Source organism: Solanum stenotomum, chromosome 3 (genome assembly GCF_019186545.1).
Source record: "Solanum stenotomum isolate F172 chromosome 3, ASM1918654v1, whole genome shotgun sequence".
In the NCBI taxonomy this organism is placed as follows: Eukaryota; Viridiplantae; Streptophyta; class Magnoliopsida; order Solanales; family Solanaceae; genus Solanum; species Solanum stenotomum.
Window position 1 is genome coordinate 10670220 of NC_064284.1, and position 25006 is coordinate 10695225.

The 25006-nt window shown below is 33.2% G+C and overlaps 1 protein-coding gene across 1 annotated transcript; it reads right to left on the reverse strand.

The window, feature by feature from the left end:
* Positions 1 to 954: 954 nt before the first annotated feature.
* Positions 955 to 7686, reverse strand: LOC125859428 (quinolinate synthase, chloroplastic). Its single transcript, XM_049539179.1, has 7 exons — positions 6691 to 7686; positions 6105 to 6389; positions 5072 to 5290; positions 4770 to 4949; positions 4022 to 4519; positions 1422 to 1583; positions 955 to 1230 (listed from the first exon to the last, which is right to left on the reverse strand). The coding sequence occupies exons 1-7, from the start codon at positions 7480 to 7482 to the stop codon at positions 1150 to 1152; spliced, it is 2217 nt and encodes a 738-aa protein (XP_049395136.1). The 5' UTR covers positions 7483 to 7686; the 3' UTR covers positions 955 to 1149.
* Between the last annotated feature and the right edge of the window lie 17320 nt (positions 7687 to 25006).

Consider the following 25006-nt stretch of genomic DNA (forward strand, 5'->3'; position numbering starts at 1 on the left):
TGGAATGGTGTGAATGATTAGACCATGGGTTGTTTGGTAGGGTGGATTTGGTAAAATAATAGTTTTACTTATACACTTTATTTAATACTATTCTTGTACATTTTTTTACTACCTCTCCCTAGGAGCACCCCCACTTTACTACCTTGATGACTCAAACCCACAACATTAAGGTTAAAGGTTGCGCAACTCTCATGTCATACTACTCTTGCACAAAAAAACTCAAAGCATTGACAATACCAATACCATTCTTATGCTTATACACCCTATCCATTACTATTTAAAAATCATGCAATGTAAGCTATTTTTAATAGAACAAATCTAACATTCGATATGAAATAACGTCAGCATTAATAATCCCAACTTACTAGTCCTAGTACTATTTGTGTTGTGGGAGGAAAAGTTGGTCTCATTATATGGCCTTGGATCATCTTTTGACTTAACTTCTGGGTCACTTGGTCAGAAATTCACATGAGACAGACATATGAAATGTAGTAAATGATACTGCTAGTGTAACTAGTCAATTGGTACTTCAACCTCCATCTTCAAACCAACATACTTGTACCATTACAATGTCTGCTAATGATTAATTGTCAATCACCTTCATGTTGAAATACTATTAATAACAATCTCTTCTCTGAATCAGACAGTTCCTATAATACTGTCAATTACAATCATAGCCAACAAAAAGCATATGAAAACTACCGGCATCACCCGGAGAAGATGCTATCACTATTGCTGCTCATTGTTTTTCAATACAAAATATCTTTCTAACTTCCCTCTGAAGGCAAAGACACCAGCCATCTGACTTCAGCTTCAGGACCACCAAACCCATTTTTGTAGCATCATGACAGCAGAAACTACACTTTCAATGCCAACAAAATTTTGTAAGGGGTACAGCTCAAACAAAAGCCAATCATTATTTTCCTCTATCTATAAATCTATTATCACGCTAAATCAGGTGAAAATTATGATAAAAAGTAAGAACCAGAACAATCAAGGCATGCACACAGCACAAAATCGCTGTATGATCCATGTACCGAGCAGAAAAAATGTGGCACGCATAATGTTCCTTCAGGCCTTGCTTAGTATATCTAATTAAGGGAAGTAACTTCCATCTGTCTAAATACCACTGTTGGTCCAGCTTTTCTTTTAATTATGCGAGCTGGATTGTCCATTATCACAAGGTTGAAGTATTTGATTGATGAGCTGCTCTGGTAATCTTTTTGTAGCCTGCAAAAGGGGAGTTCAAGAGAAAACATTTAATTCTATATCCAACTAACTAGCTCTTTTCGTGTGCAACTCAAAATGGACTACTGCAGGATCAATTATAACATCTCTTCATTTGCTCAAAGCAAAGTACACGAGGCATTGTCATGTTACCTGGATAAATTCATTTTGATAATAAAGACGAGGAATCAAACCTGAAAATGTCTCATGTGCAGAATTGGCTCACAACCAATATCTGCAATTTGTTTTCCTTTCGGGGTTAGCAAACTGAAACGTCCTGCCTCATAAGCTGAAAGTTCAGCTTTGTTATGGGGCAAGCTGTGGCAAACTCTTAGCAACGAGCTAAGAGAGTTCATCTGACAGAAAAAGGATGTAATCAAATCAGATCTTCTTTAGAAAAGAAAAAGCTTATATTTGGTTCAGGAAGCCATCCACTAAATAACTGCACTTAACTAAGTTGAAGTTTAACATGCTGCAACAAGTAATTCTATGTCAACAATGCAAGATTTGAAAAAATATAACATGTAGCAATAGGTCATTCTATGATGACAATGCAACATTTGAAGGCACCTAGTTTGGGGCAACCACATATAAAAAGATTGGAAGGGGAGTTAAAATGTTGAAAGATCAGGAAGAGGCTAGACTATACTCAATCTCACTGAGAGTCCAACGAGAATGCTTTGAATGAACGTTCATATGGGATTTAAGACCTTCTGTTTACAAAGGCAATCATATGGGACTTAATATCTTAACAGGAGTGTGCTCCTTACCAAGACAATGCATATTAGGAAGCTTATTTCACAGTGGAAGAGCTACTTTTATCATTAAAGTGAGAAGGAAAAACAGAACTTAATAAAATATCACCACCATCTTAAATAACAAGCATTTTGAAGAAAGCCATGTCTGATAGTTTCTTGACTGTGCATCTTGCTTCATCAAAAGGGTTCAAACTGTTCATCAGTCTACCTTAATTCCAAATATCAAGCGAGTCCTCATTCTATACTCATTGAATCAAGACATCTAAATCATCTGCACAATATCGCATGAAGCCCTTAACGTCACTTCGGGCCCTGACAATTCACTCGTGTGCCCCCCACCCCACCCCCAACCTAGGAGAAAAAATAAATAAATGTGAAATCATATTATTTCTCAACAGTTATGTCAATTGTATCTTGTTTTCCCAACTATTAGTCTGTTACCCATCTTATGTGTATTTCCCTTTTTCTTTCAATGACATGCTTGATACTACCTGGGTCACGGAGAATATTCCTCCCTTTACTGTTTGTTTATGCTTTACACTAGCACGTATATGACATGCCTGTTTCATGGCAACGATGGTAACAAGGGGAAGCAATAACGAGTAAACAGCTTTTAATAATTAGTTTTAAACAGGGAAGTTTAAGGAAAAACAATTTATCATTTTACTAAAATACTTATTAATACAAAACTTTAGCACCTACTACGCATTGAACAAGACTGTTAACGGTCCTAATCCCAGCTGAAACTCATTTGTCAGACTCCAAGATTATTTGAAACAAGGAAAAAATGAAATTACCAAGACACAAAAAAAGATAATTTTTTTAAGAATCGGTAATTGTATTGATTAAAAAGCACCAAGAAAGTACAGCAAAAATATTTACAAACAAAAGCAAAAGTATGTCCCTGGAGATAATAAGATATTTCAAGTCTAAGACAGTGAAAAAATAAATCAATATTCAAGTCTAAGACAGTGAAAAATCAATCAATATTCAAGAGTTCAAAATGCTGTAGTGTGAGCACTGATTCGCTATATACCCCCTCATTTCCTTTTCTTGTTTTTTTAATTCCCCACCTGAAATTTTACCATCAGTCCCCTAGCAATCACGAAAATTTATATTGTCCGTGTAGTGTAGGGTAGTTTTACAGTTTTACTTGCGGTAACATGTCATTTATCATCTGTTGCATGTTATCAATCTATGATTGCTATGGAAAGTCACCCTTAATTGCTTTTTACACTCACTTAAGCTTAATAGCTTTAACATGATTTTATATTTTTTTATGTACATATAGCTTTGTTAGAAGTTGTTCCGTTATGCATGGTATTGTGAATTTTCATTATGATATGTATAAAGATACATGTATATAAATGTGTGTGCTTGTACACAATGTGCTTCTCTAAGTGAGTCCCTCCCACATGGTCTTAAATTGTGTATATTACTAAATGGAATCTGGACAGCTTCATTGCAGGAAAGGTTCTATGTCCAACCTAAAGTTGCTAAATTTGGGACTCCATTTCTCAAATATCCGAGCCATCGGATCTGAAGCTCAAAGTTCCAAACTATTAGGAGATTCAAGAATTTAGCTGAAAGCAATAAAAGATAGCTTTTGGAAATCAGGAGTGGCACTAGGATTCCTAAACTGCAAGGAATATTACTGCACAATGAATAACAGAAAAATGTGAAGGAATGCGTTGAACCATTTAGAGAACATTTCTTGACCAATATTCTCTGCCTTCGCAATCTCCTCTGAACATCTTTTCATAGACAAATCTAATATGGATCCCTATAATGCACCCCATACATATAAAGGCACCGTGGCATATAAAAACTGTTGACAGAATTCTCTAATAATAGTACGAAGGAAATGATCTTCTCTAATATGCATTAGGAATAAGAGTGATACTGAAGAAAACAAAGAAAGACTGATTTTTGTTCATCTTTTTTGGCAATAGCAAATAATAACAGCTATGAAATGTGACAATTGTAAGTACTTTTAAGAAGAAGCAGGCAATGGATGACAGAAAATCAATGCTAACCTTCATATATGGACAAGAGGCACATCCACCGTGAAGAGAACACCCCTCTCCACTTGCAACTCCAGGTATAACATTGACCTTCAAGGAATCCCTCATTTCACCAAACGTTTGGTCCAAAGATGAACTTGTAGATGTTCTTGTCACTGATTCTGATGAGACAGGAAAGACAATCTCAACACTAACTTTTGCTCCTCCGGAGAGTAATTTACGGACTGTAGCAACTATTGAAGTAATCATTCCTGATTCTGTTCCTAAAACAAACTGAAGATGGTCATCTACATTTCTATCCAAGGCCTCTTGTACCCTTTGTTTGATAAAATCTAGTATGTTTTGGGTAGAACCTACTACTCCCATGCCCCTTTTCTTAGCTTCCATTGCTAGAGAAAACATTTCACCAGGAACTTCAAAGTGTGCAGTAAGGAATGCATCAGAATACATTTCATTTATCTTCCCCACAACTTCATGACCAAAGAGGTGATGAACAATGCATGTCCCATCCTGGAGGAGGGAAAAAGCAACAGAAGCAACAATAGGTTATTCATTCATTAAAACAACGATGCTGAATAGCATATTTGCACAATATCAGACAGTAAACCAAAGCATTATTGATGTTCTCAAATAAAAGTTTCCAGGAGATAAATCTTTTCCTCAAAGTTTACACTCAACAAATGCTTCAACTTAAATTACAGTGAAGAATGGCCATTTAACACCTAATTCATTTGCGTAAGTGTAAAAGAACTTGAATTACCTGAAAATAATGCAGTCGAGGAAGCAAGGATTTTATGGACATTCTGTTGTGTAAAGGATGAATCTCAGAAATTTCTTCATCAGTCATCACGGACATCTGACTGAACAATTCCATAATGTTTGAGCCCATGTAGGTATCAGGACCATACCACACCTTCAAGTCAGGTACTTCAGCAAATGCCTGGATAGATGTTAGATGCAGCTTCATTAGTTAAAGAAAATATGATGACATTTATCATTGAAAAGACAAAAATATTTTGAAGAACTTGAAACAAGACAAACAATGGAAGCAATTCAACCGACCTGTAGAATAGTTTGCACAACATTAGAGGAAGTACATGTTATGGTTGGAACAAGCTCATGGGAATATGCTTTTGTCTCCAGAGAGGTATTTATATAGACAACATGCAGAGATGGAGAAGAAACTGAAGCTGTTGTAAGATAATCCATGTATGATGGACTGGATGCAGCTTCAGCCAAAGAGCAACCAATGTGTTCATCCGACATCCGATAAACTCCAACCTACACAAAGAAGCATTAATCTATGCAGAAGATACTTGAGAGCACATACAAGATATCATCAAATTCTGTAATAGATATATTCCATGTTATGGCAGAAACTATCAGTATTAGAAAAAGAAGATAATCCCAAAATAACATGGTAAATCCCAAAGGCTTGGAAGATTCAAATTACTGATTCAGTTGGATAATATTCATTAATCCAAATCTTACCCCCTACATCCCACACACACCGAGGAAGTGAAATGCTATTTGTTTAAGCAAAAGTGGGTTCAGTAGTGTCTGAATTCTTTTTCAGAGTCTACCCATCTATTCTTGAAGATATATCATATGAGCAATGAAATTGGTGGCGTACAGAGAAAAGATTCCATTTTTATCGCAGAAAACTGGACCTGTATACCACAAAAAGATTTTAGTACCTATTAACAAGTATACCTTAGGCCAAGTTGAACAAGCTAGCCTATGGACTTTGAAGGGATTTTGGATCAAAGAAGATCAACAACAAAGGGGTTTTTTTAAGCAGGAAGAGATACAGATGGGCAAATTTCAAAGTAGTAATCCAATTAAGCAGTAAAAAGAGCACTTAACATGACAATTCATCGTGTATTTATTAGTAGGAGAAACTGCTCTCTGCTGCTTTTTTCATGAGGTCTATTTTTACTGAAAAACATGGGCTTTTCTTTTAAAAATTTGCACATCATGTCACAGCCGTTCTGATCTAGTACGAAGAAATCAATTACAATGGTAGTCACAACTGGTTGACCAAGTAAATAGAGACTCATGATATTATAGAACAGAAAACAGGGGATGTGTTTACCTCTGGAAATCCAGCTTGATCAAGAATAGCTCGCACGTTCTCTGACATGAAATCTACACCTAATACAGTTATAAATTGACATCCAGATTTTGCCATATTGACAGCTGAATCTGCCATGACCAAAGAATCAGATATATGTATATGGGGCCAAAACTTCTGTGCTGCAGTTAGAACACCTTGCACTTCAGGATCCATGTAAAAATGAGCAACAACTCCAATTTTCTTCTCTTTTAGCGCATTGACGAGTTCTTGGACCCTTGATTCATCAGGAAACAAGAACCTAGCCTGCAATTACAATAGAAATCAACTTAGAACTTTAAAGGTCAGGAAGTTCAAGGTCCCTAATTCTAAAGAACAGCATCAAGGTCTCGAATATGTATGGTGCCTCACTAAATTTACTTTTATAATAAACGAAACACAATAATCTAGGACACAAAACAAATGATAAAAAAATATTTCCTAGTTCACAATAAAGGTATGAGATACTAAAGTTTGAAGTCAAAGTTCCTGTTTTTTTTTATTCGGCATCGGCAATTTCTAAAACTCAACTGCTAATCATGAATAATTGAGTGAACAGAAAGAGCACCTGGGCTTCAGCATAGCTCCCTTTGGGTTGGATACCATCAGCAGTCACTACCAGAGACGGGAACAGCTCACTGCGCGGCTTTCCATCGCGCTCCGCCACCAAAGCCCTTGTTCTTTTCTGCATGCTGACCAACACATTATGCCATGTATTCACCCTAGATGCAGATCCTTTCCTGTTCAACCCCACATCATTCAGAGCATTCAAATCCTCTGTTTTCAACGCCAGCACCTCATCTGGGACAGCCCCATCAAGCAGCCAAACCAAACAGGCGCAAAACCCTTTAGTTAGCTCCGAATCACTGTCCACCAAAAATCTCATCTTGCCCTCCTCATCTAAACTCACATGCAGCCATACCTGCGCAGTACAACCCGGCACGCGATTCTCCGTGGTCTTAACGGACCCATCCATAGAAGGGAGCAGTGAGGCGTAGTGCATTAGACGCTTCACGCGATCGATTGGTTCAACTAGGGACTGGAATTCCGAAATCATAAGTTTAAGCTTGGCAGAAGAAGAAGAAGCAGCATCCGAATGCGCATTGGGATGAGATTGGGAAGGAAAAGAAGTAACAGCTGAACAGGTAAAGGGTGAATTTAAGGCTTTTTTGGAATCAGGGTTTAATGGGGATGGTAAGAACGGAGCTTGTATGCATTTCACAAGGGGTCTAAAAGTCGAGGGCAGTGTATAAACAGAGGAGGGTGCTCTTGAAATGGGTTTAGGACTAGAAAATAGACATGGGGTTTTCGAAAAGAAGGAAGAAGAAGAAGATTTCATGGCCAAATTTGCGGCATCCATTACAGAACTGTGTTTACTGGAATTCTTGAGTGAACAGAGATTAGAAGAAAAAAAAAAAGTTAGAAAGAAGAGAAAATTATGAAAAAGAGGGGTTTTGCTGGTGAAGAAGGTTGTTCTCGAAGTGTGGAAAATGGCGGTAGACAAATGGACTTTGTATGTGCAGAAGAGAGAGAAACAGAGAGGAAACGGAAGGAGGAGGAGAAGGAGGGCCATGGAATAAATAGTGATAGTGGCAGAAATAAAAATAATATACCCACGTTTATCACCCGCGAAAATTGTAAGCGCAAATATGTGTTTAGGGTTAGGCATACGACGTACAAAAAGTTCACGCCCTTCCTTATCTCTAAAGATAGGGTGTCCTAACCATCCAATCGCTATTCCATTCCCGTTATCCATTGAATCTGCTCTGAATAATCCTCCTTTTGTCGGATTATTGCCGATATAATCATAAAAAGCTAATTTTTCAGGAATTTTAGACCAGGCTTCTGATAAACTTTGATTTTCTGCTATCCCAGCACTAACTCTTCGATATATTTCTTGCTGGAAGTACCCCTGATCCCATTGATAACGAGTGGGCCCAAATAATTCAATCGGGGTAGTTGCCGAACCATACCACATAGTTTCGGCAACAACAAAAGCTGCAAAAAAGACAGCAGCGATACTACTGGAAAGGACGGTTTCAATATTTCCCGATTTGGAAAGCCACTTGCTAATTGAAATTAATGTAATTATTAAGATAGTAATTATTAGTCTAATAATTACATTGATCTGTTTGATTGTCACAGTGTAATTACAATGTAATTTCATTTGTCATGTTTGGTTGGACGAATGCAATTACACAGTTAAATTTTAAAATAAATAATATTACTACTTAGTTAATTAATGAATACAAAGTTTTCTTCTGGCCATAATGACAAACAAAATAATGAAACTTATCATGCCAAGGATAGACTAGTGGATCCATTAGGCAGTTCAGGTTCTATACCTTTGGCCAGGTATAGGATGCGCTGGCAGCGTGAGGTAGATCGCTGTATCATCACTATAGCTCTTATGTGATGGTTGTCGGTTAGAGAAACTCCCACAGAAGTTATTGTATTTTTATATACATCAGTTTACTGTATTTTTACTTACATTTCAGAGTTATGTTGTATCTTTGTACATACACAAAGGTGACATCATGTTTTTTTAAATAACTTTTCTTTATATTGCACTTGTTTAAACTACTTTATATTGAAATAAGTTTAGTAAGTGTTCATGAGTTGAGAAGAGTCAAGGTAAGTGTTTCTTTCAGATTTCCTTTTAAGTCTATGTTTGTTAGCATTCCAACTCGCATACTCGTACATTCATTGTACTGATGCCAATTGGCCTGCATCTTATTATAATGCAGACACAGGTAACTAGGATCGGCATCCGGCGTATCGTTGATCCAGTGAGCAGTTCAGAGTCTGTTGGTGAGCCTCTTTGCATTCCAGAGGACTCATTTTTATTGCTTTCTAGTTAGTTCATTAAGATGTTGTGGGGTCTATCCCAACATCAATCTCAGTTGTTATTAGAGGCATCATAAACAGTCAGATGTTAGTCCTTTGAGTCTTTTCATTATCTTTTCTTATTGTTAAGACTTGGGTTGTCACTTTTGGCCAAGTTGAATGTTTAATCTTTAAAACATTCTCAGTTATTTTGTTATTCAGTTTAGTTAAGTTCATTTATCATTATAAATATGAATTTTATCTTCCGCTGAGTTAAGTAAACCAGGTCAAGGGTTCACTTGAGGCCAGCAACGTCCAGAGTGTAGGCTCGGGGATTGACACGATGAGACTGATGATTGGGGTGCAGCTAAGAAAACATCAACTGGTAATGATTTTGAAAGAAAAGGGGAAAGAGGTAAAACAAGAGGTTTTTTCTTCGATTCCCAGTCTAAAGCTGATGAATCTGATAATTGGGCAGCGAAGAAAACTTTTGTACCCTTTTTTGGTCGAAGATTTGATAGGAAAGGGAATTTTGGGTCAAACGGTAGTGATTTCGATTCGGATCGGTGGACCAAAAAAAAGGAAGAGGAAGGTGGACGGAGATTTGCCTCCGGTGGTGGTGGTGCATTCAACAGTTTAAGAGAAAGAAAAGGTGGGTTATTGGGTTTATGGGGAAGGTTGTGGGTTTATGAGTTAAAAGAATGGTCAAACGGGTAGTTGATTAGAATTAAGACAAGTATACAGAACGAGAGGTCCGTTAGTGAGAGGGGCATATGTGTACCGATAATTGGAAGGCAGGGGCTTATGTGGACACAAAGTATTACGGAGGGCATAGACGTATCATTTATCAAAGCTCGGGGGTAAAATCGTCCTTTTTCCCAATAAAAATATAGCGAGTTGTTCTTCAACTCTAACCATTCTTGAATCAGTTAATAGTCTTGTTTTCATCTCATCTGCAAGTTGCAAGAAACATTCAACATTCATACATAGTAGGTGATAACATCCACAAAGATGTCCTTCAATCAAATATTTGATAAACTTCGCTCCAATTAAAATTGATCTGTGCACTTTTTTTTTATCCAACACCAAAATAATTTGCAATGATACTAATTAAAAATACACATTTTACTAGAAACACCATGATGTGATATTCCTTTGCCATCCTATTTGACAAGTAAATGAATTAATTTTAAAACTATAATGGCATAAGAAAAAGCGGAATATTCTTATGATGGCAATTTGGAACAAATATGTAACGTAATTTGAAAACAAAGAAGAGATAAATAATAATACTATATATAATTTCAACAAAACATAAGATAAGTCTTAGGGTTAATTCTAGAATAGATAATCTAGAAGTAAATAAGAAACTAGCCCAAAACATCATTCAAACAACAAAATATGTTTTTAAACGACATCACTCAATATAAACCAAGTTTGCGCATAACCCATTTCTTTCTAAGCTCTGGAGCCAAGCAGCAAAAAATCCAGCATTTCTCAGGTCAACAGTTTGCATAGTTCATTCATCATCGAAGTCTAATTCCAATATCAAAGGCATTAATTTTTCAGCAGAAGTGTTTTTTGGTTCATGTTGTAGCCTTATTTGTTCTTCAACTATTGTTGTCCATCTATCAACAGATTTGGCCAAGTTGTTTCCAATAGAATTCTTAATTCTCTTGGGACGTGATGTCAAAGTTGGTTGCTCATCTAAATGACTTTTTCCTGCTCTCATATCTTGATTAGATGATTGAGTTACTTCAGGACTAGTAAAGGTCATGTTTTGAACAAAATATCCATCATCCGGGTCAACAAATTATGTATCTTCAGGAGCAGGTGTGGTAACTTTTTCAACAGCTATATCATTATTGGTAAATTCACTTTGAAAATCTTCGACATCATTAATTTCACACCCATTCCTATCATCACCGATAGTATCCCCAATAATTAAGGCCAAAGTATTATAGTCTGGCAACGTCTTCGTCCTATACTTAGAATTTTTTGGGTGTGCCTATTATATTATCAACAGTCTTAAATCAGAAAAATAAATAACATAAATTTAAACTATATTGGGAAAAAAATAACAATAAATATAACTCACTGCAAGGTATTGCTCCCAGACATCATCTTCAACATCAACTTTTTGAATTTCTTCATTCCACCCAAATTCACTATGTTGTGACATTTTGCTTCATAGTAGCATATATCTTCTTCAAGTTCTCGTCCTATTTTTCATTTTAGTCTTATCTAATGTGTCCCATATAACTTGTTCATTTTTTTTTCTATATTATCCCATCCTTCGGTGGTTAAGCCTCCTGGTTGCGTTCTTTCCAACTTAACTTGTTCAACAATAAAGTAAATGAAGTGTTCATCTTGAACTTCACTCCATTTGGTGTATGGTTTTCCAACCTTAGGTGTTTGGTTAGTTGTCATCCTACATAAATGAAAATATAAAATACTAAAGCAGGCTATGATGTTAATTTGACAAGGTGAACTTGTAACACGAGGAGTAATGTACCTCATGCTCACATGGCAAGAGAGGAATCAAAGATTATTTTGGTTTGACGCATCATCTAGAAAGTGTGTACAAGACCAGTTTCAAGCCCAAGCGAGCAACGAGGATAGCTAACCTGAACTATTAACCCATTTAAAGTTTGTTTGGTAGGCTAGCTAGGAGTTGATATTTTATTTTGCTACTCACTGTTGCTACCAGTGATAATATTTATGCATTGTAACAATCAACTAGACAATTTTAATTACAAAGAATGTAAATGGGAAGAAAGCAAGAGCAGAGGTATATCGACTGAGGCGAACTTCACAAAGTCATAAGCTAGTAAGACAAGCTAAGGAAGAGAAATAAGCAAGCCAACATGCTTAAAGCCATGATTTATTAAAACCAAACAGATCCTGAAATTACATAACCAGATGATTGTCATTGTAGGAAATATGTATAACTGATTGTTAGAATCGATTTTCTAATTTATTATTATTATCAGAAATTAAAGAAAAAAATAATAATTCTCATATTTATTTTAATCTCAAGAACTAACAGGAGAAAATACAAAGACCAAATTCATACATAATCTACCTAGACATCAAAATATGAAAGTAAAATGAATCAAGAAAGAAATCTCACTTGAAAGAAGAAGTGCAGGGTTTGTTGTTGTGCCGTTGATAGAACTAAAAATGTCCAGAAAAAAAAGGAAGAAGTGTCTTTTGGTATTCCAAACAAAAATATATTTTAAAAAAATATAATATTAAAAAAGAAAAAATTATTTTGACCAGAATGGCACATTCACACTATAAACAAGTTTACTTTTTGACATTCTTACCCTTATTTAAATATAAATTTATTAATTATTTTTTAATACATGAAAAGTTTCCCAATACATGGGGAATAGACTTGTTCCCGGATTCTCATAATTTCCATAAATACATTTTAATTTCAATTTCTTTTAAAAAGGCTACAAAATGATAGCCTTAATAATTTATTTTCTTCCCTCTACTTTTCCAATATAAATTATGAAGAACACAAATTTAAAATTTACAATTAAAAAATAAAATTTAAAATTTAAATGGCAAGATAAACACTAATAATATTAAATTTACAATAAATCTATCTCACACGCAATTCAAATTCAAGATTCATAAAATAACTTAACAAGTAAAATTATTAATCAAAAATGTCATATATACTGGCCATTTATATACTACTACTACTACTACTAATAATAATAATAAAAAATTATATTTCTCAACTTTGTGATTTAGAGATGATATATTTTTTGTTAAAAGAAAGTGGCTCGCATCTATTTCAATTGTTACATATATAACTTTGATATAGCTGAAATCTTTTTTAGCTGACGGAAGTGAAAAAATTGATTCAAAATTATTTTTTGATAAAATAAAAATTATACAAGATATGTTTGACCCTTCTCGCAATATTTTGAGGTATGCTTGAAGAGCCAAGATCATTTTTGGCTGACGAAAGTGAAAAAATTATTAATTTTTTTTAACAAAATAAAAATATAAAAGGTATATTTGACCCTTCTCGCAATATTTTGAGGTATATTTTGTTGGGTATGTAGCAAGAGTTAATGGGAAATTGAGGGAAGATGAAAGAGGAACTTGGAAAAAGTTGGGAACTTAAAAAGTTGAGAACTTGAAAAGTCTTCTTATGCTTTATTGAAAAGACATTTGTCCCTCATCGGTGGTGGAAAGAAAAATAGGAGAGTTTAAATATAGAAACACTCCTATTAATTGTTAAAAGGGTTGGAAAGAGGGACCCCCCTCGCTCCTGATTTTAACTACAACTTGTTATCAGTTTCTAAACTGACTAGAGAACTACAATGTTGTATGGTGTTTTATCCTGATCATTGCCTACTGCAGGACCTTCACACTGGGGAGGTGAAGGGGACTGGTAGTCTGGAGAATGGTTTATACTATTGGCCACACAATGATGCTTCCATTATTGCTCCTTCAACTGCTTTAAGCGTGGTGGATACTGTTGATCTATGGCATAGAAGACTATGACATATTCCTCACAAGGTTCTTCAGCAAATGCATATACCACATGTATCAATTACTTCCAAATTACCTTCTTGTCCTGTTTGTCCGTTGGCAAAACAAACTAGGTTGCCTTTTCCTCAAAGTACCAGTAGATCTAATAAAGTGTTTGAGCTGGTTCATGGAGATGTTTGGGGTCCATACAGAACCCCCACTTATGATGGCAATAGATATTTTCTTACTTTAGTAGATGATTGTAGTAGGATGGTGTGGATATTTCTTCTCAAGCAGAAAAGTGATGTGTTCTGTGTACTGAAGGATTTTCTGACTCTAATAAACAGGCAGTTTGATGGCTTTATCAGAGTTTTTAGAAGTGATAATGGTTCTGAATTTTTTAACTTTCATTGTCATGAGTTGTTCAGATCTGCAGGCATTATTCATCAAAGCTCTTGTGCTTATACCCCTCAACAGAATGGGGTTGTAGAGAGGAGACATAGGCAGATTCTAGAGGTTGCTCGAGCCATTAGGTTTCAAGCAAATTTACCTATCAGATTCTGGGGTCTATGTGTACAGAATGCTGTTTACTTAATCAATAGAATGCCCTCTACTGCTCTTACAGGGAAATCTCCATTTGCTGCATTTTTTGGAAGGGAACCCTGTTTGACACATCTCAGGGTTGTTGGCTGCTTATGCTATGATGTTAATCATCGTACCAATGGTGACAAATTTGATCATAGGTCTATTAAATCAGTGTTTGTGGGATATTCTACTACACAAAAAGGGTATAGACTATATAATTTGTCCACCAAGTCTTTTTTTGTTAGTAGGGATGTCATTTTTAGAGAGGATGAATATCCTTTCAAGTCTACTTTGACTGAGATTCCTGAACCTTGTCTAAATAATCCTCCTGGCATGTTTGTTTATGATGATCAGCATACTTCTATTCTCTTACCTGCTGTTCCTGCTACACCACTTGAATTGCCTCATCTGCCCACTGTTCAGCCTAATATACCCACTGTTCAACCTCCACTAACTCCACTTCCCTTACCTTCTGAGGATCTTATTCCTCCTAACAATGAGCCTAGTCTTAGAAGGTCGGGTAGATCCTCTAAACAACCTGGTTGGCTACATGGTTTTGTCCATACTGTTGCTAGTTTTCCTTCACATCCTGTCCCTTGTTCTACTGCTCATCCTATGTCTACTTATATGTCTTATGCATCCATATCCCCTGCTTATTTTCAGTCCTTGTGCAATTTCTCTGCTATACGGGAACCTACTTCTTATGAAGAGGCTATGCAAAACCCACAGTGGATTCAAGCCATGGATCAAGAACTACAGGCCCTCCATGACAATCACACTTGGGAATTGGTTACACTGCCTCCTGGAAAGAAGGCTATAGGGTGTAAGTGGGTCTATAAAGTCAAGTTTAATGCTCAAGGAGAGGTTGAGAGGTATAAAGCTCGACTGGTAGCTAAGGGTTACACACAGCAAGAGGGATTGGATTACCAAGAAACATTTTCTCCGGTTGTCAAGATGGTTACTGTGAGGGTGGTTCTTTCTTTGGCTGCTATGCATGGATGGCATTTACATCAGATGGATGTGTTTAATGCTTTTCTGCAAGGTGATTTAGTGGAAGATGTGTATATGGTTCCTCCTCCGGGTCTACTTAGCGAGGGGGAGTCTCCTTCAGTTTGTAAGCTCAGGAAGTCACTTTATGGCTTAAAACAAGCATCTCGTCAATGGAACTTAAAGCTCTGTGAAGCTCTTCTAAGTTCAGGTTTTCTGCAAAGTCATCATGACTACTCCTTGTTTAGCAAATGTTCTGGTTCTGATTTAGTTCTCATCCTCGTTTATGTGGATGATCTTTTGATCACTGGTTCATGTTCTCAGTTAATTCTTGCTACCAAGCTGATGCTTCAGACTCATTTCAAGATCAAGGACTTGGGGGAGATGAGATACTTCCTTGGTCTTGAAATTGCCAGGAACAAGGAGGGTATCATGATAAGTCAAAGAAAGTTTGCCTTAGATCTTATCTCAGACTTTGGTCTTGCAGGGACCAAACCAGTTAGTACTCCCTTAGAAGTTAATCAAAGGTTCACTAGTCAGGAGTTTGACATACATTTGGAACCTCAGGCAGCACATGAAGATATGATACTCAGTGATCCCTCAGGCTATCAGAAATTGGTTGGTAAGTTAGTTTACCTCACCATGACAAGGCCGGATATCAGTTATGCAATACAGAATCTTAGTCAATTTATGCACAAACCAAAGAAATCTCACATGGAGGGTGCATTGAGGGTGGTCAGATATTTGAAGAATGCACCAGGTTTGGGAATTATGTTATCATCCACAGCCTCCAAGCAACTCTCAGTTTATTGTGATGCTTACTGGGCCACTTGTCCTATGACAAGGAAGTCTGTGAGTGGTTTTGTAGTAAAGATTGGAGACTCTTTGATTTCATGGAAGTCGAAGAAACAAAACATAGTGTCAAGGAGTTTGGCTGAAGCAGAATATAGGAGCATGGCCAATGCAGTGGCAGAAATTGTATGGTTAATAGGTTTGTACAAAGAGTTGAAAGTGGATTTGGAATTGCCGATAAAGCTATTTTGTGATAGTAAAGCAGCACTTCAAATTGCTGCTAATCCTATATACCATGAAAGGACGAAACATATAGAGATTGACTGTCATTTCATTCGAGAAAAGATACAAGAGGGCCTTATTCAAACAGATCATGTATCTTCAAAAATGCAACTGGCAGATGTTTTGACAAAAAGTTTGGGAAGAACTCAACACGATTTTTTACTGTCCAAGCTTGGTGTATATAATCTGTTTGCACCGTACAACTTGAGGGGGAGTATTGAAGACACTACAATTAGTTAGCTAGTTAGTAATTAGCTAAATTAGTTAGTTAGTTGTAGATTAGCTGACGTGGCAGTAGTTAGTTAATAGTACAAGTTAGTTATAACTAACTTGATCAGTGGAGTGAAGAAAAACACTTGTATATATATTCTGTAGCATACTCTGTAACTGATTCATTCAATACAATACACAATTTTATTTTTTCACTGTTGGTCTTCTTCCTCTTAGACTCACAGAACCTCCATTGGAGGACTTAACACTAACATGGTATCAGAGCAAGAGGTCGGATCACCAACAATGGCTACTGAAAATGAGCTTGTTATTCCTTACACACATCCTCTCTACTTGCATCCATCGGATACTCCAGGATCTGTGCTCTGTCCTGTTAAGTTGACAGGATCGGAGAACTATGGGTTATGGCGGAGGTCCATGCGAATTGCTTTGCAAGCTAAGAGGAAGCTAGGTTTTGTGATTGGAACCTGTAAGAAGGCAAGTTTTGAAACTAAGTATCATGATCAATGGGATACCTGTAATGCAATTGTTCTTTCGGCTTCGGCTTCAGCTTCAGATTTGGATTTGTGATCGAGAGATTATTTTTTGGACAAAGTTTGTTTTAATTATTTTAGTTAATTAATTATTTAATTAATTAAATTAAATGGCCAACGTTTTAATTAGTTAATTAACCGATTCAATTAATTAGTTAATTGACCCGACCCGACTCGGATCCACGCGCGACCCATTTTATTTAAATCTTTCCCGTTTTATTTAAATTTCCCGCAGTGACTGTTCTGAAAGGTTGCAACTTTCAGAAACAACCATGACCGTTTGAAAGGTTGCAAACTTTCATGAATGGTCGTGTAGATTCTGAAAGGATTGTAACCTTTCGGAACCAGTTCCTCTTGCCTATAAATACATTGATTCTTCAGATTTATTCCTTACGAATTTTTCTGATTTCTTCTTCTTCTTCTGCACAAAATTTCTTCGTGTACTTTACTGCTGTTGAGTGGTTCGCTGACACCAGCGTTTTGGGTATCAATACACTGGTGATTGAGATCATTCTATCCTGGGAGGACATATTCCAAATCAAACCTCGGATACTAGAGGGGAATAATTTCCTTAAGAGGACACTGTGCATTCAGTGGACTTGATCTTTTCCTGATTCTGTTTTTCCAGATTGTGGTACGTTTATTACAGATTTTAGTTTTGTCAATTAATTTCTGTTCATCTATTCTTACTGGTTTATTAAACTTTGGTTACTTCGTGTTTCTGCAAAGTTTATTGAAATCAGTAATTCTGGTTTTTTTTTTATACACAAATTGTTTACATATTTGATCCTCTTCATCCATGAATTTTTGTATCTCTTTTTTTTTTATCTTCTTTAATTCAATGACTAATTTTGATTTACTATGTTGATGATAAAATTTAATTTTCCACTCATTTTATTGCAAAGTTTATTATAAATGCATCAAATTTTTTTACAACTACAAAATAAAATTCAATATAACCGCAAAAAAATTAATTTTAGTTTGCTTTTTTAAAAAAAAATCATTTTATTTCGTTCACTATTTCTTTTTATTTCTCATGTTTTCCACACCAAAGAATGAAAGCGAAAAATTAAATAGGAACAACAAACTCAAATAATGATAAACAAATATATTCATGAGGGAGATAATTAAGACCCAAATTAACCGTTGAATTAAAAAAACTCAAAAATAAAATCACGTGAAAAAACTATCCGATTTACCTCTATATGAATATTGTTTGATTAAATAACTAAAATAAATAAATTAAAAATCTAAATTTTAACTTTCGTTAGTCAAAAGAGGATATATGAGTTATTTAATCTGCACATGTAAAAGTAAAAGTATATATGACCTTTTTTTTTTTATGGAATATATATTATATCTATATCACAAAATTAAGGAGTATATCAAATCTTTTTCTCCTAATAATAATTCAACATAATTTGCACAATATTATTATTATGAAGATCAAACAAACAATGTGCTATAGTAGTGAAGTGTAAAAAATATTCTGAACCTTATTTGATTATTCTATATCAATGTTAGTATTATATTAAAAAGAGAGTAGTCAATCTTGATATTAAGACAATTATATTATAAGAAATGATTTTCTTAATTCAAGACATCACTACAAAAAATGCATTATTATTAATAGTTATTTAAAACATCTAAGTCCCAAAATTATATTATATTTTTCTAAAAGAAAAACACACACGATGTATGAACAGTTAATTAATTAATGAAGAACCGTATTAATCATTATCATTCAATTGTAAATTTCAGAATCCATATTTAATTTACTTAAGTATATTGTATATTGCTGAGAATTCCTGAGAGTAACGTGTTAATGTTAATTATAGTCTTATACTAGCACTATATTACGTCAGGTTGATAACTTATAGATCATTACTCATATTTGTTATTAATATAACGTCTAAGTATATAATTTTATTAATTATTATGTTTAAATAAATTTAAGCTATTTATTTGAATATTTTAAAATATAATCTAAAACTATATTAATAACGACAATCAAAACTCGAAATACTTTAAAGATGGTGGATATCAAAATATTACAAAAATCATATAGTTCATCGGTGTCGATCCTATTTAACAACAGTCATATCAAATATTTAATAGTTTTGCACCCTTATATTATTGACTTGATAATATGTGAACTATTACTTATTTATTATTATTAATATGAGTTCTAACTAAGTAAGTTTATGAATTTGCGTTTAAATAAATTTAAAATACATATTTAAATAATTTTGTAAGTATAATTTGAAAATATTTCAATAAAGTCAGGTAAAACTCAAAACACTTTATAAATATATGATAAACATCAAAACATTATAGAAATCATAAAATTTGTATTACTTATAAGTATCGACCCTAATTAATTTTGTAAGAATAACTTCACAAAAAGATATTTTTATAGTTCTAGTTTATTATTTAATAATTATATTTTAATATAATTAGTAATAGATAAACTTAGTTGGAGGTGTAAGTGTATATTTCTTATAGTACATAAAGTGTAAATGTTTAAGTTTGAAATATAGAGAGTGTATTTAAAATTGAGTTATATTACAAAAAATAATTAATGTATTAATTATATATACATAAAGAATTTGACATTAAATCAAATAAATTATGATTTTTTATGTGCAAATATTTTTTTTAGTTTCATTTCATAGAATGAATTTAACCAATTTAAGTGCTTAAATATAATTATTTATTTTCACCATATTCTTGTTTTTTTTATAAGAAGAGCCAAAAAAAAAAGTCAAGAAGGAGAAGTAAAATGACGAAAAAAAAAAAGAATTGAAGAAGGAATAAGGCATGGGACCCAGAAAATTCATCTTATCAAAATAATAAATGCTCATACTATTTAGAAAATATCAAAAAGTTAATTTTATTTTGGAGGAAAAAGGCTATAACAGTCTTTTTCACTATTCTGGCCAAATTCTAGCCATATTTTTCTGGCCATTTAACACTCAATTCCTTACCCTTCCTTGGGAATTGAGGAGTGTAATTACTCCCCTTCAATTACACCCAATTCCCCTCTTACCAAGTAATTACATGATCTATCAAACAGAATAAATGAGAGTAATTACATCAATTCCCAATTCCATTGTGGCCTTCCAAACATGCTCTTAGTATTTTAGTTTACTCAACCTTAAATAGTTCGCCTAATTGTTTAAATATGAGATTTCTAGCTCAGACTTTAATAGATTAGTTAGAAAGTGATTCAATTTTAGTCATTCAATTATTAATATTTTATCTGAAAATTCATCTAATCAATTTAAATAAATTTTGTTGATTTTATGAGCATTTTAATAGTATTATTAAATTGTGTTAAAGTGCTTTTTTTCCATTTCCTGTCTTATTACTCATTATGGTGCATTACTTCTCTATTTACATTTGGCTTAATTGAAATTCTGCATTGCTAAGAAAGTTGGGTGTATTGGTATCTATTTTGTGGTTTCTTGTCGAACGTGATTATAATCACCTATGATCATTACTTCTCAGTATTAATATTTTTTGTTATTCTTCCTCAGTTTCGTTAAGTAATTATCTAAGTTAAAAATAAAATAATGTGATTTGTTATTATAATAATAACTCAATTCAAGTTGACTTGTAATAGCTTGTGCATGATTAGAATTATGCAAAATTTTATGAGAACTTAGGTATTTGGACTCTGAAATTCTGAAAATAAACACACACCGCATAATTTATTACTCTAAAAGTTTGCTTTTTGCTTATGAGTGGTACTCCAATTTTCAACATTTTAAGAAAAGTCACGTTTCTTTTTAATTTTAAATAAAATTATTTTTCGTTTGATAGAAACATTTTCTGTTTTTCGACGATTTACTCATATTTTGAAAATAATTCCTTAAAACATTGAACAAAAAATTTAGAAATTGTTTTGATTAATTTTTCCAAGAATTGATAATACTGTCTGAGTGTTAGTTAGAACAGTATTATAAGTTAACACATTGATATATATAGTTACAAAGACATATTTGTGATTTGAATTTTATTGATTCAAAATTTTCTAAACTCGCAGTTCAGTTATTTTTCTTCATTTAGTGGGAAACATTTTCGTTGAAATTTTTTTGACACTCAACACGAAAATGTGACTTACTTTTTCAGATTATATTTTTTTTTATACCAAATTGAGGGCATCTCTTTCAATCTTTTTTGAGAGTATTCCAAAAGGGAATAAAATGACAGAAAAAAAAAAGCTAACAAATTTGGACCTTACTTTTGGAATTTTGAAGAAATAATAGAAGAAGAATAAGAAGATGCGGGGAAAAGGATGAGTGCTTGATTTTTAGGATAAGGCGGGGAAAAGAATAAGGCGGCTGATTTTTAGGATTTGACTGAAAGTTTAAATTCTTTTTTTCATAATGAAGATCTCATCGTATTCCCTAAGTTTCTATTTATGTTACGGGTTTAATTGAACACGAAATTTAATAAATAGTATTTATAAAATTTAATATTTGACATTCACATTAAGGATAAAATAGTGAATTTAATGGTTAAGTTATTTTTAAGTGTACAAATAAGATATTTTATTTTTGATATATATTTAAAAAAGGAATAAAATGTAATGTATAGATTGAGACAGAAGAAGAATAAAAGTTTTTCGTTTTTTTTTTAAAAATATCCATAGAATATTAAAAAATATCCACTTTTTCCACCTTTGTTGATTGTTGCACGACTTATCTACTTCCACTCGTGAAAAAAAAGGCACAAAAAGCAACATAGACATCATGAGAAATTGAGATAGAAAGGTTAATTATCTTTGCCAGTTGCATAGTGAGTGACCCCAATAGACCCGAGGGGTTGGGCTGTTGGAGGAGGATGATGCCCAAACGCGGAACGCAGTCAGGTAGGATTGAGGAGTTCAAATGAACCCTTTCAATAAAAATAAAAAAAATTATTTATTCATGATTAAAAATATTTTTTATGTGTAAATATGTATATGTTGAGCTCAGCCTCTTTGTATGTCTTACCTTCATATTTTGAACCCCTTAATGAAAATTATGACTCTATCACTGTTTGACGTGTATCCGATCAAAGAAACCACTATGCATACCGAAAAGGAAGATGATTGGTTCCAACGGGGACCATGCACAGGTTCCTCAGGTTACGATTAATTATCATTATGGACTTCATTCACAGGAAAAAAAAAAAAAACATGTTGATACGCCGATATACACTTTCCTCTTCCCAGGAATGAAGAATTTTCGAAAAAAAAAGATTTTCGTTTTTTATTTTGGGTACATGAAAAGTATTTTTGACATGTTACAATCTTGGCGGAAATGTCTCGTTGTGGACTTGTCATTGGTTGTGTAGTAAATGTCCCAATATGGAGCTGAGGGGCTAGCTAGAATAAATTAGAAGGGGACACATTTGAAACAAATTAATTAAGTACGTTGCATGTTATTACAACTCTCTACAGTAGCTTTATTTTGGCTTGTTGCACTTGTGTCTTTGATCAAATTTTCAAATGGACCTTTATGGCTGTACTGCTTGGACCCTGCTACAATTATAGATCAAATTTTTTCAGCCACTCGAGTGGATACAAGCAGTAGATTTGTCATTCCATAGATTTTAGCTGATATCTTGTGATAAGAAAAGGATCGAAAAAAAAGTCATATAGTGATTTAAAACATAGGTGAGACACGCGGTAGACTTAATACCAAACCATTAGTAAAAAATTCTTGCAATAACTACGGAAAACTACATAATGAAATTCCTAGAAAATATGCATATACACTACCGACTAAAATGTGAAGGCAAAGTGTTACCAAAAAGTGGTGAGTAGCAATGGAAGTTCAAAAATAATAATATATGGTGTGTTTTGGTATGGTAGGAAAATATTTCTCATAAAAAATGTTTACTAAGAAAATAAGTGAATTTTATGTATATTTTTCATGTGTTCATATCATAAGCAAAAAATATTATTGTAAATATATAACTTGTATAAGTAAATATCATGGAAAATAGGATTGGGGGTAAGGGCATATAGTGGTGGAGATAGAAGCTTTGCGGAGAACATGAAGTATGTTGTAAGGTGGAAAGTACACATTAATATAGAATATTTTGTGAAACTTATTTTCCTACTTAAATTAGAAATGTATTTGTTTTCATAAAATAAAATATTTTTTTAATATATTAATCTACTAAACATAAAAAAAATAAAAATAGTTTCCTCCTGCCGAACACACCCATAATTTCCAATAGTCGAAAGAGTTCACAAGGGAAATAAATGATAGCGGAGGACAGAGCAAATTATTGGTGAAATATTACACATTGGGAGCATGCGAAGGCACATGCCCGGACAAACTCTGTCTAGTTTTGATTAAAATCAAAATTAAATTAATTTAAATGATTCTTTTAAATATCAACATTAATTTGAAAAGAACTTATCATTCTTCATCAACATATAATTCTTTACTACTCCCTTCATTTCAAATTAATTGAATTGTTGAGACATTTTTCATTTTTTTAGAATATTCTTCTAATTTCACCCTTCATTAGTTAGTATTGGAATTAGTAATTAATTAATGTTTAGTTATTTTAATCATAAATTTGATAATAATTAATAAGAGTAAAAATGGAAAATTATACGTAATTTATGTCTTAATCTTCTTTTCTTAAAGGGTGTGAAACAACTCTACAATTCAATTAATTTGAAATGGAGGGAGTATTCTTTAATATGGTAGAGCAATAATTTTTTGGTATTATAATGAAAACTAGTGAACTTAGCCGCGCTTCGCGCGATCATAAATAGCTCGTTAATTAAATTCGCCAAATAACTAATTTTTAGAATAGTTGAGTACTACAAATATTCTAAAGATTCTTTGTAGTGTTTAATCCAAATATATCAAATTTTAAGTCTTAATTAAGTTTATTATTAGTACTTAAATTTTATACCTTCTGTAATTTTAAATTGCTTGAGAACTTTCGATCTTATGAATTTTTTTTTACCTAAAATTATTCTCCTTATTTTAATAAGAAAAGTAAGTTTAAGGGAAAAGAGTTTGAAAAATACTTCAACTTTGGTCGAATTTGCTGTTACGATACCAAACTTTATGGAGGACCTTTTACCCCCTGCACTATTTAATAATGTATTTTAAAGGTATATATGTGCCCACGTGGACATGTTACTATTTATAATATTGCAATATTTATGATGTCTACGTGGAGTACCAAAGAAAATTAGAATAAATTAAAATAAAACAAATAAATAAAAGAATCTTTATAGCAATACTTAAGAAAATTATCCTAGCCTCTAATATTTAATTTGTACATAGTGTCAATATTCACCATTGAAGATTAATGGACAAAAACAATAATGTAGGGGTTCCTTTTCCTAGTGGGTTCATCAAACTTAAACTTAAATCCCCAAATACTGTCATATGTTCATCTTATCTTTCACTGTAAACAATAAATATTATTTACAAAAAATATATATGCATAGAATAATAAGTACAGTAAAATCACCAATAATGAGGAAAAAAGCAACAAAACAAAAAAAAAGAATAAAAAGGAATACTGCAAATAAAAGAGATCAAACAAGCTGAAATGAAAAGAGTAACATGGGTGAAATATTGTACTCACCAAGATTGAATTTGAATTACCAAAATTGTCATATACTCATCTTATCTTCTGGTAAACAATAGAAATTAGTCACAAATAATCTATTTATTATAAAATTAGACACAATCAAAGTGATGCAATTTGGTAACATAAATTAGATATTGTACTCGTCAAGATTGAATTTTGAATTCCCAAATTGTCATATGCTCATCTTATAAACAATAGAAGTTAGTCACAAATAATCTATAATTCTATATATTATAAAATTAAACATAATCAAAGTGATGTACTTTAGTATAAATATAATGAAGAAAGGAAAAGAGAAGAATAAATTCTTACATTGGTGAAGATGACATGCTCTAGTATTTATAGTACTCAATAAACTTTTAACTATTGAATAATATAAATTAAAAGAGTAATGTAGTAATCAATACAATTGTAACTTATATTGGTAATTAGTGTCTTAATTGTAATTTAGTAATACTTTTAAGAAGGAATAGAGAAAGGTTTTAGGAAAAAGTGATTAATGGTGTTAAATGGTGAACAAAATAAATAAAA

Excerpts from the sequence above, each read along its gene's own strand:
- LOC125859428 (XM_049539179.1), bottom strand. The coding sequence starts at position 7,482 with ATGGATGCCGCAAATTTGGCCATGAAATCTTCTTCTTCTTCCTTCTTT. Across the intron at positions 6,390-6,690 it reads GGAGCTATGCTGAAGCCCAG|GCTAGGTTCTTGTTTCCTGA; the intron begins GTGCTCTTTCTG and ends TTGTAATTGCAG. Across the intron at positions 1,231-1,421 it reads TGCACATGAGACATTTTCAG|GCTACAAAAAGATTACCAGA; the intron begins GTTTGATTCCTC and ends CCCCTTTTGCAG.